A 13401-nucleotide genomic window follows, 5' to 3' on the forward strand; every position below is an offset into this window, starting at 1 on the left:
GAGATTGGCTGTAACCCAGGCAGGAAGTGACAATTTACATAAGCCGTTTGCTTTCCAAACATGCATTTAAAATCTTTAGAGGCTGGACATTCTCAAAATGGAAACTGCTCCGGGGCTTCCAAATGGTGTCTCCCAAGCTCATCGAAGACATGAATGCTACCCAGTAATCACAAATTGAAATTTTGACAACCGCAGGATTGCATTCTAATACAGCCCAGGGATCACAGAATCACCTTCAGGATACATCTTTCTGCATACCATTTTATTTTTCCAAGCTTGAAATTGCTTTCCCAGTCTGGACTGCTTAGTTCCTGATCTCTCTTCATGAAACAATTACGCTGAGATCTTCAGGATGGAATTATTTTGGATACCAGATATTCACAGTTCAAATTTTCTAACTGCTGCCCTAACCTGGATAGCCGAGGCAAGCTCAATCTTGTCAGATCTCAGAAGCTAAGCAGGGGCGACTCTGCAAGGACTTGGATGGGAGACGTCCTTGGAATACCAGCAGTTGGGAGGACAGAGGCAGGCTCTATTCAGCCACCTCTCTGAATATCCTCCAGGCCCCCTAGTAGAACTCGGTCACCAGTGGCCGCCATGACTTCCGGGTGCACAAACATATACGCACGTGCACACACTCGCACATTAAAAATATACAAGAATACTCCCCAAAAATTAATTTCTCCCCCAACTACCCAATTTTTAGCCTAACCCACAAAAATCTGGCTCTCCCAGATACCTCCTCCCCCAGTTCTCATCCCTCCTGCGTTTCCCACAGAAGTGGCAGGGCTGAAGGCCGGTCATAGGTTGTTTTCAAAACCTCCAGAGGGTGCTTTTTGTGCTCCCATGATCCCTCTTCCCTCATGAGGACAGCACCAACTGCATGCAGGCCAGCTAAAAGAAGATGATATTGGATTTCTATTCCACCCTATATTCTGAAAGAGTTTCAGAGCCACTCACAATCTCCTTTACCTCCCCCCCCCCCACAACAGACACCCTGTGAGGTGGGTGGAGCTGAGAGAGCTCTTACAGCAGCTGCCCTTTCAAGGACAGAGTCTCAGAGCCACTCACAATCTCCTTTACCTCCCCCCCCAACAACAGACACCCTGTGAGGTGGGTGGAGCTGAGAGAGCTCTTACAGCAGCTGCCCTTTCAAGGACAGAGTCTCAAAGCCACTCACAATCTCCTTTACCCCCCCCCCGTGAGGTGGGTGGAGACACCCTGTGAGGTGGGTGGAGCTGAGAGACCTCTTACAGCAGCTGCCCTTTCAAGGACAGTCTCAGAGCCACTCACAATCTCCTTTACCTCCCCCCACCCACAACAGACACCCTGTGAGGTGGGTGGAGCTGAGAGAGCTCTTACAGCAGCTGCCCTTTCAAGGACAACTCCTACGAGAGCTACGCACTTAACCACTACACCAAACTGGCTCTGGACGGGGCTGTATATATGACATCCCTGCTCTCTGGTTTTACCAGAAGTGACGTCATGGTACGGATGTCACTAAGCACCCACTATGCAGATGTCACTATGCCCCCACCCACGCCCCTGCCTTTGAAGCTTCTGCTGGTTGCCACGTATACCCTGGAAATCCAAATGTCATTCTATGTACAACAACAGCAACTGCAATTTTTTTAAAAAAGATGCATAGAACTTTACCTAGACTGGTCGGCTTTATCAATTCATCCAGCAAGTCGTAAAAGGGTAGCTTTTGAAGCTTGATGTCTGGATGGACGGGATGGAGTGCTGAGGTAAGGTGGGGCAGTTCTAGTTCGTGTTTAGGTCCCAGGAGAGAAACGGGGAGCAACGGGGACGTTGCCGGGTGGCCGTCGTAAGCCAGTTGTGGAATGGTCGAGGGTGACAGAGCTGCCGGCATGGAGCTTGAGTGGACCGTGGGGAGGGAGAGGTCTGCGGAAGTCATGATCTTCTGAGGGAACCGGCGCCTGTACAGTTCCTTGATTTTCATCTGGACGGCGGGGCTGCAGCCGGCCTTGAGCAAATGAAGTGCTTTCGTAAGGAGTTCGTGTTTGCGACCGTGCTTGTTCCTTCCCGCGTATCCCAGCAGCACTTGCAGCTCAGAAACCCGGAGGCTCATCACCATTTGCTTGAGGACAAACAAAAAAGACAAAGACAATTATTATTACTATCTCAATCCCATTGGTGTATGTGGCACTATATGCTTTTATACTTTTAAGAAGATGACATTGTATTTATATCCCGCCCTATACTCTGAATCCCAGAGCAGTCACAATCTCCTTTACCTCCCCCCCCACACACACAACAGACACCCTGTGAGGTGGGTGGGACTGAGAGAGCTCTCACAGAAGCTGCCTTTTCAAGGACAGCTCTGCGAGAGCTGTGGCTGACCCAAGGCCATTCCAGCAGCTGCAAGTGCAGGAGTGGGGAATCAAATCTAGTTCTCCCAGATAAGAGTCCGAACACTTAACCACTACTCCAAATTGGCTCTCTAAGAAGATATTAGATTTATATCCTACTCTTCACTCTGAATCTCAGAGTCTCAAGAGCGGCTCACAATCTCCTTTACCTCTCCCACCCTCAACAGACACTCTGTTTGGTAGGTGGGGCTGAGAGAGCTCTCACAGCAGCTGCCCTTTCAAGGACAACTCTGTGAGAGCTCTGACTGACCCAAGGTCATTCTAGCAGCTGCAAGTGCAGGAGTGGGGAATCAAACCTGGTTTTCCCAGATAAGAGTCCACCACATCAAACTGGTTCCACTTTGGCTCCCCTTGGGCTGAGGAGAAGAGCCAGTCACCCTGATTGTATAGAAATGGGGTTCTGAGGCCTGAGAAGAGAAGAGAACAGAACAGAAGAGAGAACAGAAGAGAGAACAGGAGAGAGAACAGGAGAGAGAACAGGAGAGAGAACAGGAGAGAGAACAGGGGAGAGAACAGGGGAGAGAACAGGGGAGAGAACAGGGGAGAAGAGAGGAGAAGAGAGGAGAGAGGAGAGAGAAAAGAGAAGAGAAGAGAAGAGAAGAGAAGAGAAGAGAAGAGAAGAGAAGAGAAGAGAAGAGAAGAGAAGAGAAGAGAAGAGAAAAGAGAAGAGAAGAGAAGGAGCTCCAGGAATAAAGGGCAGCTGAGAGAGCAGCTAGAACTACTTTTCAAGAGAAGAGAACTTTGGGTGGATTCAGGCTTTGTCTACTGAGCCTGCATAGCTCTTCTGCTTGAAAGGACGGGCAGACTCCTTCCGCCATGAACATCACCTTTGCAAGTGGATTTGAAGTCAGTGGGAATGATGAAAGAATGTGAGTATTTTACAAAATCTATATCCTGCCTTTCTGCCCTCGAAATTAAAACGTACGTAATAGAGTTGCACCTTAAAAACCATTAAAACCAACAAAAATAAAACAAACAGCAATTAACACTGGGCAGGGAAGCGGGATCACTGTGGGAATGCCAAAGAAGTTGGCAATGGAAGGGGACAGAGAAGTCTCTTTGGGGAAGGAGTCCCAGAGCTTTGGTGTCACTGACAAACAGGCCCTCTCTGTATACTAATCTGCTGCTCACCCTCTATAAGTACAGACTGGTAACTTCCATTTCGATGTATCTGAGAAAGTGTGCACACACACAGAAGCCTGTACCCTGAATGAAACTTTGTCGTCCTTAAAGGTGTCTGATTGGACAAAGTTGTTGTTCAGGCCCTCTTTCAGGCTGCCAAACTCAGAAGGCCTCTGAAGATGACCACAGTGGCCATTGCCAGGTAGATTTACAAGGAAGGAGGCAGTCTTTCAGGTATGTTTGTTCCAAACTATACAGGGCTTTCAAGATCAGTGCAGGCATTGTGAATTGTGCCTGGAAACAAATTGGGAGTCAGTGTAGACGGGCTAAGACCAGAGGGAGGAGATACAGTTTCATGGAGACAACCCACTCCAGCCAATATGCTGGCTGCAGCTCTCTGCCCATGAAAGGCAACAGCTCGCTAAATGGTCAAAGGTGCCAAAGGCGCTGTTGACCAAAGCTGCCACTAGCTTACCCAGCAGTAGGCCTGGGTACAAGACCACTCCCACACCATGGACCAGTTTTTCAAGGGGAGAACGTAAGAACATAAGAGAAGCCATGTTGGATCAGGCCAATGGCCCATCCAGTCCAACACTCTGTGTCACACAGGGGCCAAAAAATCCCAAGTGCCATCAGGAGGTCCACCAGTGGGGCCAGGACACTAGAAGCCCTCCCACTGTGCCCCCTCCCCAAGCACCAAAAATACAGAGCATCACTGCCCCAGACAGAGAGTTCCAACAATGCACTGTGGCTAACAGGCAAAGATGGACCTCTGCTCCATATGCTTATCCCCCCCACACACTGTTGCTAATAGCCACTGATGGACCTCTGCTCCATATTTTTATCTAACCCCCTCTTGAAGCTGGCTATGCTTGCAGCCACCACCACCTCCTGTGGTAGTGAATTCCACATGTTAATCACCCTTTGGGAGAAGGACTTCCTTTTATCCGTTCTTCTCAGCTATTTCATTGAATGTCCACAAGTTCTTGTATTGTGAGAAATGGCGAAAAGGACTTCTTTCTCTACTTTCTCCATCCCATGCATAATCTTGTAAACCTCTATCATGTCACCCCCACAATCGACGTTTCTCCAAGCTAAAGAGCTCCAAGCGTTTCAACCTTTCTTCATAGGGAAAGTGTTCCAAACCTTTAATCACTCAAGTTGCCCTTTTCTGCACTTTTCCAATGCTAGAATATCTTACAACCCTATCCAGTATGGCATCGTAGAATCAGAGTTGGAAGGGACCATGCAGGTCATCTAGTTCAGGGGTGGCCAAACTGTGGCTTTTTCACATCAAACCCCCCCCACCGCCGCACAAATCAAAAGTATTGTGCATGTCCTCTTCCTCAACTCAATGAAGCCAACACTGGAGAACCCTGTCCAGAATTTAAACTAGATTAAAGATTTCCAGAAAGTTCAAAGCCACCACTGAGGGTAGGAGGGGAGATATTCGGGGGTTTTAACCCAGAATGAAAATAGGTGGCAAAATTAATATATACGCAATGCTTTCTTTTTTTGCCATCAATCTGCAGGCTACTTATGGTAAACCCATAGTGTTTTCAAGGCAAAAGACATTTAGAGGTGGCTTGCCATTGCCTACCTCTGCCTAGCAACCTGGATGTCCTCGGTGGTCTCCCAACCAAGAACTAACGGGGCCCACCTTGCAGAGCTTCCAAGATCATTATCGGGTTGAAACTTCACTTCCTTAAGTTGCATTTTGTACAACTTGATGCCTACAAAACTAAACCTTTTGGTACATTTATGAAATACAGAAGTATAAATGCCCCAATCCTATTTAAACTATCAATACAAATATATCCAGTGTTTGATATGCTGCAGCTAGTTCCAGTGGTCTGAACTAGCATATCTGTTTACCAGATGCATGGTGGGGTAGAAACCAGAAAAATAAAGCAAGATTTGGAAACAACCTCTCACCTATGCAGTATTTATCAGAAACAGAAGAAACAAACAGCCTGCAATACTGGAGGCGACACTGAGGTTAACATATGTATACCCTGCAAGAAGCAATCCTTCTTTCAGTCTTTTTTGAACTCAGAAGCGTATCATCATACACACTGAGTAAATATTATAGTAACTGTGGACAACGATCATATAACCCATATCATTTCAATAACATAATCCTTCAATGTAACGCTGTCAAGTTTCTTCTCCAACTGGCATGAGTTTCCCATTTACGGGAAAGGGCAGAATACAAGCCAACAAAAATAAATTAAATAAATGAATTCTGATCTCTCCATTTTAACTTCCATGGACTTCAGAAAGAACTGAAGGCTCAGATGGATTTAAACAAGCTTCTGTACTCTTTCATGTGAAACAAAGTTTGAGATCAGCGGCACTTTTAAGACCAACAAAGTTTTATTCTGAGTATAAGCTTTTGGGTGTACCTGCACTTCTTCAGATACAACAAAATGCAAAACACCAGTCCATACATACAGAATATGAGCGGTACATTAGCATACAACCTAATGAAGCTGATCAACAGATTCAAGAACCAAACAGGAATAACAAGCTAAGTTTATCTGGGTACCATCTGTTTGTGTTTAACTGGGGGGTGGAGCATAGTGAAGGAAGTAAAATATGTCAGAACTGGAGACTGATGGAGAGCTGTATCCTTAATTATGCAATGCTAAGAGTAATCTACTGAAACTCTGCCATCACACTCCATCTGTCTCCTCTCCACCATGGAGGTGACTTTACGGCGTTGGGGGCGACTGGCTGTGTAGCGTTACCTCCCCTGTACCCAGACTAGAGAAATACATTCCAATCTAGCAGACCAAATTACATTACAATCAACTATTCATTATGTTACACTAAAATCTGCTATTCTGAGCCATTATTCCAAATAAGAAATAAAATGAAATAAAGAAGTCGCGTGGCCCTACTGGGGAACTGATGAGAATACAGATGCAAAGGCTGAATGAGGGTAGCACTTGCAATTCAGCAAGTCCCCTTTCTGGCCGGTTCCTGAAGTTCTTTTGCAACAAAGCTACTGTGAGATCATCACCCACTGGATGTTCTGGAAGGCTGAAGTGTTCTCCTATAGATTTCTCAGTTTTGTGATTGCTTATGTCAGATTTGTGTCCATTTATCCTTTGGCATATGATTTGATCTGTTTGCTCTATGTAAAGAACCAAAGGGGAATTGTTGGCATTTAATGGCATGTACAATGTTAAGAATATAAGCCTGTGAATAAGCATGAGATGGTGTAGTTCAGGGGTCCCCAAACCCCTGGCCGTGGACCAGTACCAATCCATGGACTGCTAGCAACCGGGCCGTGAGCTGTATAATTTCATTATATATTACAATGTAGTAATAATAATAATAAGACGACGACAATGACATTGGATTTATATCCTGCCCTCCACTCCGAGTGGCTCACAATCTACTTTACTTTCCTCCCTCAAGACAGACACCCTGTGAGGTGGTTGGGGCTGAGAGAGCTCTCCCCAGAAACTGCCTTTTCAAGGACAACTCCTATGAGAGCTCTGGCTGACCCAAGGCCATTCCAGCAGCTGCAAGTGGAGGAGTGGGGAATCAAACCCGGTTCTCCCAGATAAGAGAACTATGGCTGATCCAAGGCCATTCCAGCAGCTGCAAGTGGAGGAGTGGGGAATCAAACCCGGTTCTCCCGGATAAGAGAGCTCTGGCTCACCCAAGGCCATTCCAGCAGCTGCAAGTGGAGGAGTGGGGAATCAAACCCGGTTCTCCCAGATAAGAGAGCTATGGCTGACCCAAGGCCATTCCAGCAGTTGCAAGTGGAGGAGTGGGGAATCAAACCCGGTTCTCCCAGATAAGAGAGCTCTGGCTGACCCAAGGCCATTCCAGCAGCTGCAAGTGGAGGAGTGGGGAATCAAACCCGGTTCTCCCAGATAAGAGAGCTCTGGCTGACCCAAGGCCATTCCAGCAGCTGCAAGTGGAGGAGTGGGGAATCAAACCCGGTTCTCCCGTATAAGAGTCTGCACACTTAACCACCACACCAAATTAATAGAAATAAAGTGCATAATTGTATCATCCCAAAATCATCTCTTTCCCCCCCCACACACACACCCCGGTCCATGGAAAAATTGTCTTCCGCAAAACCAGTCCCTGGTGCCAAAAAGGTTGGGGACCACCGGTGTAGTTGATGTTCTTCCTGTTTGGTCCTTGAATCTTTTAAACATCTTTATTTTGCTGTATGCTGATTTACTGGTCACCATCTACCTCAGTGGTGTCAAATGTGTGGCCCTGGGGCCAAATCAGGCCCCCGGAGGGCTCCTATCAGGCCCGCAACCAAGTCTGCTTCCTTCTCTCCCTCTCTTGCTTCCTTCATTTATAGGAAAAGGAAAGGTCCCCTGTGCAAGCACCAGTTGTTTCCGACTCTGGGGTGACGTTGCTTTCACAACGTTTTCATGGTAGACTTTTTTACGGGGTGGTTTGCCATTGCCTTCCCCAGTCATCTATACTTTCCCCCCAGCAAACTGGGTACTCATTTTACCGACCTTGGAAGGCTGAGTCAACCCTGGGCCAGCTACCTGAATCCAGCTTCCGCCGGAATCGAACTCAGGTCATAAGAGAGTTCAGACCACAGTACTGCAGTTTTACCACTCTGTGCCATTTATAAGAGGCTGTTAAATAAAATACCGCAAGAGTGCTAATCTTGTAAGCATGTTTTATTTAAAACTTTTTTTAAAAAAAAAATCTTTAATTGTGCTTGTCTGTGTCCTTTATAAAGTTTGTGTCTCTGCTACCCGGCATTACATTCTATAACACACGTGACCCGGATCGACAAGGTCTCATTTATGTCAGATCTGGCCTTCATAACAAATGAGTTTGACACCCCTGTTCTACCTACATGTATGGATTGGTAATTTCCATTCCCCCTCTGAGGCGGAGGCCATTTCTGTGGGCAATTCCCATCCATCCTTCAGGGATGCAGGAAATACTTTTTTCTACTTCCTGTTGGTGCCTTCGGAATGACTCTCCCTTCAGTTCTTTTCCTGCCTCTATGAGGAGAGCAGCTTAGATCAGGCCTTGCCTTTATCTTAAGCTCATACCTTGAATAAAACCTGGTTGCCACAGGACTCAAACTTGGTTCTGCTGCTTCAGACCAACACAGCTACCCTGAATCTACTTTTTCATATGTCAGAGTTTTCCTGATTTGGTGAATATACTTCCAAACCAAGATGTGATCCTTTCACATTGTGCATAAAATGTTAAAATCTTAAGCAGGCAAGAAGACTGTGGAGTTATACAATACAACAGCAATCTTCTCAGGATTTAGCCTGTCTTACATAGTTATTAAGAAGCAGCAGGAACAAGCTTCAAAAATCTTGAATTCATCATTTTAAGAGAGAATTCCCTCCCACCCACCCAAGCTTTCTGTATTTATTTAATTTGGCCTGGCCAGGATTTCACATCTCTAGCTAAACCAAGCATCTCAAATTAATTTCTCTTGGATTTCTATGTGGAACAGTTGGGCTAACCTATCACAGTATGAGTGAACTAAAGCAAAACGGAGGTTTCACATACTTTTTTTGGGTAAAATATAGAAGAAACACACATACTCTCTGATAGATGAGACAGAGCAAGCCCACTGCTCTCTGAATTTGGGAATGCCGCGTGTGCTGAATTTCAACTTGGGCATCCATACAGACACAGCCCGCAATGTCTATCTCATCAATTCCCACCAGGGCACTCAACACAATGTGTTTTCTGTTTGGAACTCCTGTACAGTCAGTCCACGGTTTTCCTCCTCCTCCTCTTGGAAGAGGGAAGTATTTCAAAAGAACCCAGGAAGCATAACCTTTGGGTTAGAAACAGCTGCCTCCACTTGGCCTGGAATCTCCCAATGTTGACTGGCCTCAGCCTGCAGGGCAGCCATTTTGTGACAGTGCCCCCTACCAGTTCTCAAAATCCCCTGCAAGCTAAAGCGAATGTTGCAAAACCTCCAATTTCAACAGCGTTTTTTTCTGGAGCTTGGCCAGATCTCATTCCATCCAGATGTATTCTCGGTGCTAAATTTCAGATTTCCCAGGAAAACGAGACTCGAGTTCCCAAGTCTGATATTTTTCCAGCCCCCTCTAGATTTCTGATTACAAGACTTAGAGGGGTTTTAGCACAATCAGAAGCAGAAAACTAGCTGAAGTCACAGCAAAGCTGGTGATGAGAACCTTATGGAGTCCATCCACCTCATGTTGGGCCTTCCTCTTCTTATTGTCCTACCCCTTTCAACTTTGCCCAACCTTACAAGAAACACTGAAGAGGCTGCAAGCTCCTGCTACACATTAAAAAAAAATCACAGAACAAAAAACTAAAACATATAAGAAGATCCTGAGGATTCTCAAGCCTTTAAAAAAAAAAAGTCCTTCACATTTTAAAAAAATGCCACATTCACCTTTGAGAACAAAGACCCCAAAACACTGGGCTTTATTAACTCCTAGGAGACCAGACAGTTCTAACACAGAGACTGTTAAAAACAGTTAATGCTGATTAATGTCATTAGAGCCACATTTTAAGCAATACTCCCTCTAAGCTGTGGAGTCTCGTGAGCAAAAATTCTAATTTGTGAGCTACTGGCATTAAAGTTGTGAGCTCCCGCATAAATTAGTTTACTCTGGGGCCATTTTTCCTGAGTTAAGACAAAAAAGCATGAGCCGGAGGCAAAAAACTGCGCTAGCTCACACTAACTCAGCTTAGAGGGAACAATGTTTGTGAGTCGCTTTGAGAAACTTTAAAATCGTATTTCGTATCTTTCTAGGCAATAGCTTTAAAACAGCATAACCAAAGTGCCACAGGTCATTTGAACCGGACGCTGGGAAGAAGGAAGCTTAATTCCTGCTGGAAACTGAACACACACGCTGGACGTTTTTATGCCATGTGAAAGGTACCCATAAGAACCTGAGGGATCACTATGAACTACCTTTTTTTTTAAGGCAACCTGGTTTGCATCAGAACAGCCATTCTGCTTGCTGCAAGAGCCCAAATTTGAAGGCGAATTACGGAACTGTTTGCAAGGCTGGCGATGACCAAGATCAGTTGCTCCAAGCCCAGCCCCCTTGCCCCCTTCAGCATTTCATCCTGGGGGGCTAAAGAAGTTCAAACCTTTCTTCAAGTTCTCTCTATGGTCTGAACATCGACCAATCGGAAGTATCTTCCCTGCACTGACTCTGACCCGGAGTAACCCCCCTCACAACCAGAATCATGAACATTTTTAGCGTGTTCAATGGGCTATTCACGGACTCAAGCGGTTTTTGTTCCCACTACATTTAGTGCAAACGTTCTGTGAATCGCCTCCGCAGCTAGTCCAGAATCATGGGGAGGAAACCTGAAGAGGAACCTTTTTGTGACAGAAAATCATCCATGACTAGTCATTGCGCTAATAAAATCCGGGTTTCGACATTTCTACCCTACTCCGCTCACCTCCACCCTCCAAGACAGAGAGATTTCCTTATCGCTTTGATATCACGCCCTGCCCAGTTCCACATTTTTTTTACATCAACCCATCCCACCTGCAGGACAAGGACTGGGTTGGTTTCCACTTCTGCTAAGCAAACCAAAATGGCTTTTTTTTTTTTGCCAATGACCTCATTTCCAAAACGGATGGTTAAGCAAACACTTGCACAATGTTTAAGTACACAGCAGTGAAGAGAAGGCAGGCCATTTCTCAAATCATGCTAAGGTGAACTGCTGACTCTTTTTTAGTTAAGCTGCAATAAAGGCTCGTTTACACTCAGTCATGAACTCATGAGTTGAATTCTACACTGAACCTGGAAATAAAGAACCCAACATTTCCAGTTTGGCTGCATAACTATTTCCTATGGGGTGGAAGCATGCATTACACCCAGGACTAGAGCATCCTGATTCCTAGAAGCTCATTCTGCCACCTCGCACCACACCCCCACGGATCATACGCACAACTCCTCCCCCGTGGAGAACTCTGGCCAAGTCTTCCAGCTTCAATTTTCTCTTTCTGTGGTATATCAGGACTCTTTATTTTCCAAGTTATTTAAGGCATCCAACCGAGACAGAGCTCCTTAATTTCATTATCTGGTATATTTTGGAAAGTGCTCCATTATCTCGATTCCTCTTCCTTTGGCAACCGAAAAGAACATTGTGCCCCTCGTGCAGCCTCAAATGTTGAAGAGGACTCTTGGGCGTTTCTATATGAACATATGAAGCTGCCTTCTACTGAATCAGACCCTCAGTCCATCCAAGTCAGTCTTGTCTACTCAGACTGGCAGCAGCTCTCCAGGGTCTCAAGCTGAGGTTTTTCATGCCTATTTTCCTGGACCCTTTTTAGTTGGAGATGCTTGGGATTGAACCTGGGACCTTCTGCTTACCAAGCAGATGCTCTATCACTGAGCCACCATCCCTCCCTGTCTGGTAGGGTTCCATTTAGTTCAAAATCTTCTTCCCCCACAACAGCCAACCAGATCCCTCCAGGAAGTCCACAAGCAAAGATGAGCTTGCAAAAAAATAGAATTTGCATTTTAAAAAAAGAAGAAGAAAACACTACTCTTCTACGAATTCTATTTTTCTGCAAGTGTTTTAGAGGGACCCTCCTTTTGGCCTAAGGGCCTCCCTCTTTCAGACCATGGCAATTGGCAAAGTGGCACAACGCAAGAGGGTGGGGATGAGCCAGCTAAGCAAGGAGGATTAGCCTGATTAGAAAAGTTGTCACCCTGTTGTGGAATCTTACTGTACTGGCATTTGGGCAGCTGCCAAACCACTCTCTACCACCTGAAGGGCCACAGACCCTTTCACATGACTGAGCCTCTGAAAAGTCAGCCTGGAAGAAACTGCTGTCGTCCACAGGTACTGCAAAGGGAGAAGAGCGCATGGGAAGCTGGGAGGGGGGCAGTTTCCATTAACATAAGAACATAAGAGAAGCCCTGTTGGATCAGGCCAATGGCCCATCCAGTCCAACACTCTGTGTCACATAAGAACATAAGAGAAGCCCTGTTGGATCAGGCCAATGGCCCATCCAGTCCAACACTCTGTGTCACATAAGAACATAAGAGAAGCCCTGTTGGATCAGGCCAGTGGCCCCTCCAGTCCAACACTCTGTGTCACAGAAGAACATAAGAGAAGCCCTGTTGGATCAGGCCAATGGCCCATCCAGTCCAACACTCTGTGTCACATAAGAACATAAGAGAAGCCATGTTAGATCAGGCCAGTGGCCCCTCCAGTCCAACACTCTGTGTCACAGAAGAACATAAGAGAAGCCATGTTGGATCAGGCCAATGGCCCCTCCAGTCCAACACCCTATGTCACATAAGAACATAAGAGAAGCCATGTTGGATCAGGCCAATGGCCCATCCAGTCCAACACTGTGTCACACAGTGGCCAAAGAAAAAAAAAACCCAAGTGCCATCAGAAGGTTCACAAATGGGTCTAGAAGCCCTTCCACTTTGCCCTCCCCCACAAGCACCAAGAATACAGAGCATCACTGCCCCAGACAGTTCCAATAATATACTATGGCTATTAGCACCTGATGGACCTCTGCTCCATATTTTTATATATTTTATTTCTCCAAAACAGAGAGTAATCCCCTCCCTCAAAGCATCTGAAAGGTCTTTGCCCCACATAGGTAGAGGAAGGAACAGGTGCCAAAATGGTTGTCTTGTCAACAGTGTTCCCTCTGAGCTGAGTTAATGCCCTGAAAGCCCCTTGCTGGGGTCACCATAAGTCCTGGATGGGAGACCACCAAGGAAGACTCTGCAGAGGAATTCAATGGCCAACCACCTCTGCTTCTCACTTGCCCTGAAAGCCCCTTGCTGGGGTCACCATAAGCCTTGGATGGGAGACCACCAAGGAAGACTCTGCAGAGGAAGGCAATGGCCAACCACCTCTGCTTCTCATTTGCCTTGGAAGCCCCTCGCTGCTG

The 13401-nt window shown here is 46.2% G+C and overlaps 1 protein-coding gene across 1 annotated transcript in view; it reads right to left on the reverse strand.

Moving 5' to 3' along the window:
• The window catches only part of PIAS1 (protein inhibitor of activated STAT 1), a 95445-nt gene that overhangs the window by 54453 nt on the left and 27591 nt on the right, over nucleotides 1–13401 (reverse strand). Inside the window, exon 2 of the mRNA XM_060260115.1 lies at nucleotides 1657–2101. Coding sequence (XP_060116098.1) covers nucleotides 1657–2101 — 445 coding nt within the window. The remainder of the gene's footprint in view (nucleotides 1–1656; nucleotides 2102–13401) is intronic.

This window comes from Heteronotia binoei, chromosome 19, assembly GCF_032191835.1.
Source record: "Heteronotia binoei isolate CCM8104 ecotype False Entrance Well chromosome 19, APGP_CSIRO_Hbin_v1, whole genome shotgun sequence".
Classification (NCBI taxonomy): domain Eukaryota; kingdom Metazoa; phylum Chordata; class Lepidosauria; order Squamata; family Gekkonidae; genus Heteronotia; species Heteronotia binoei.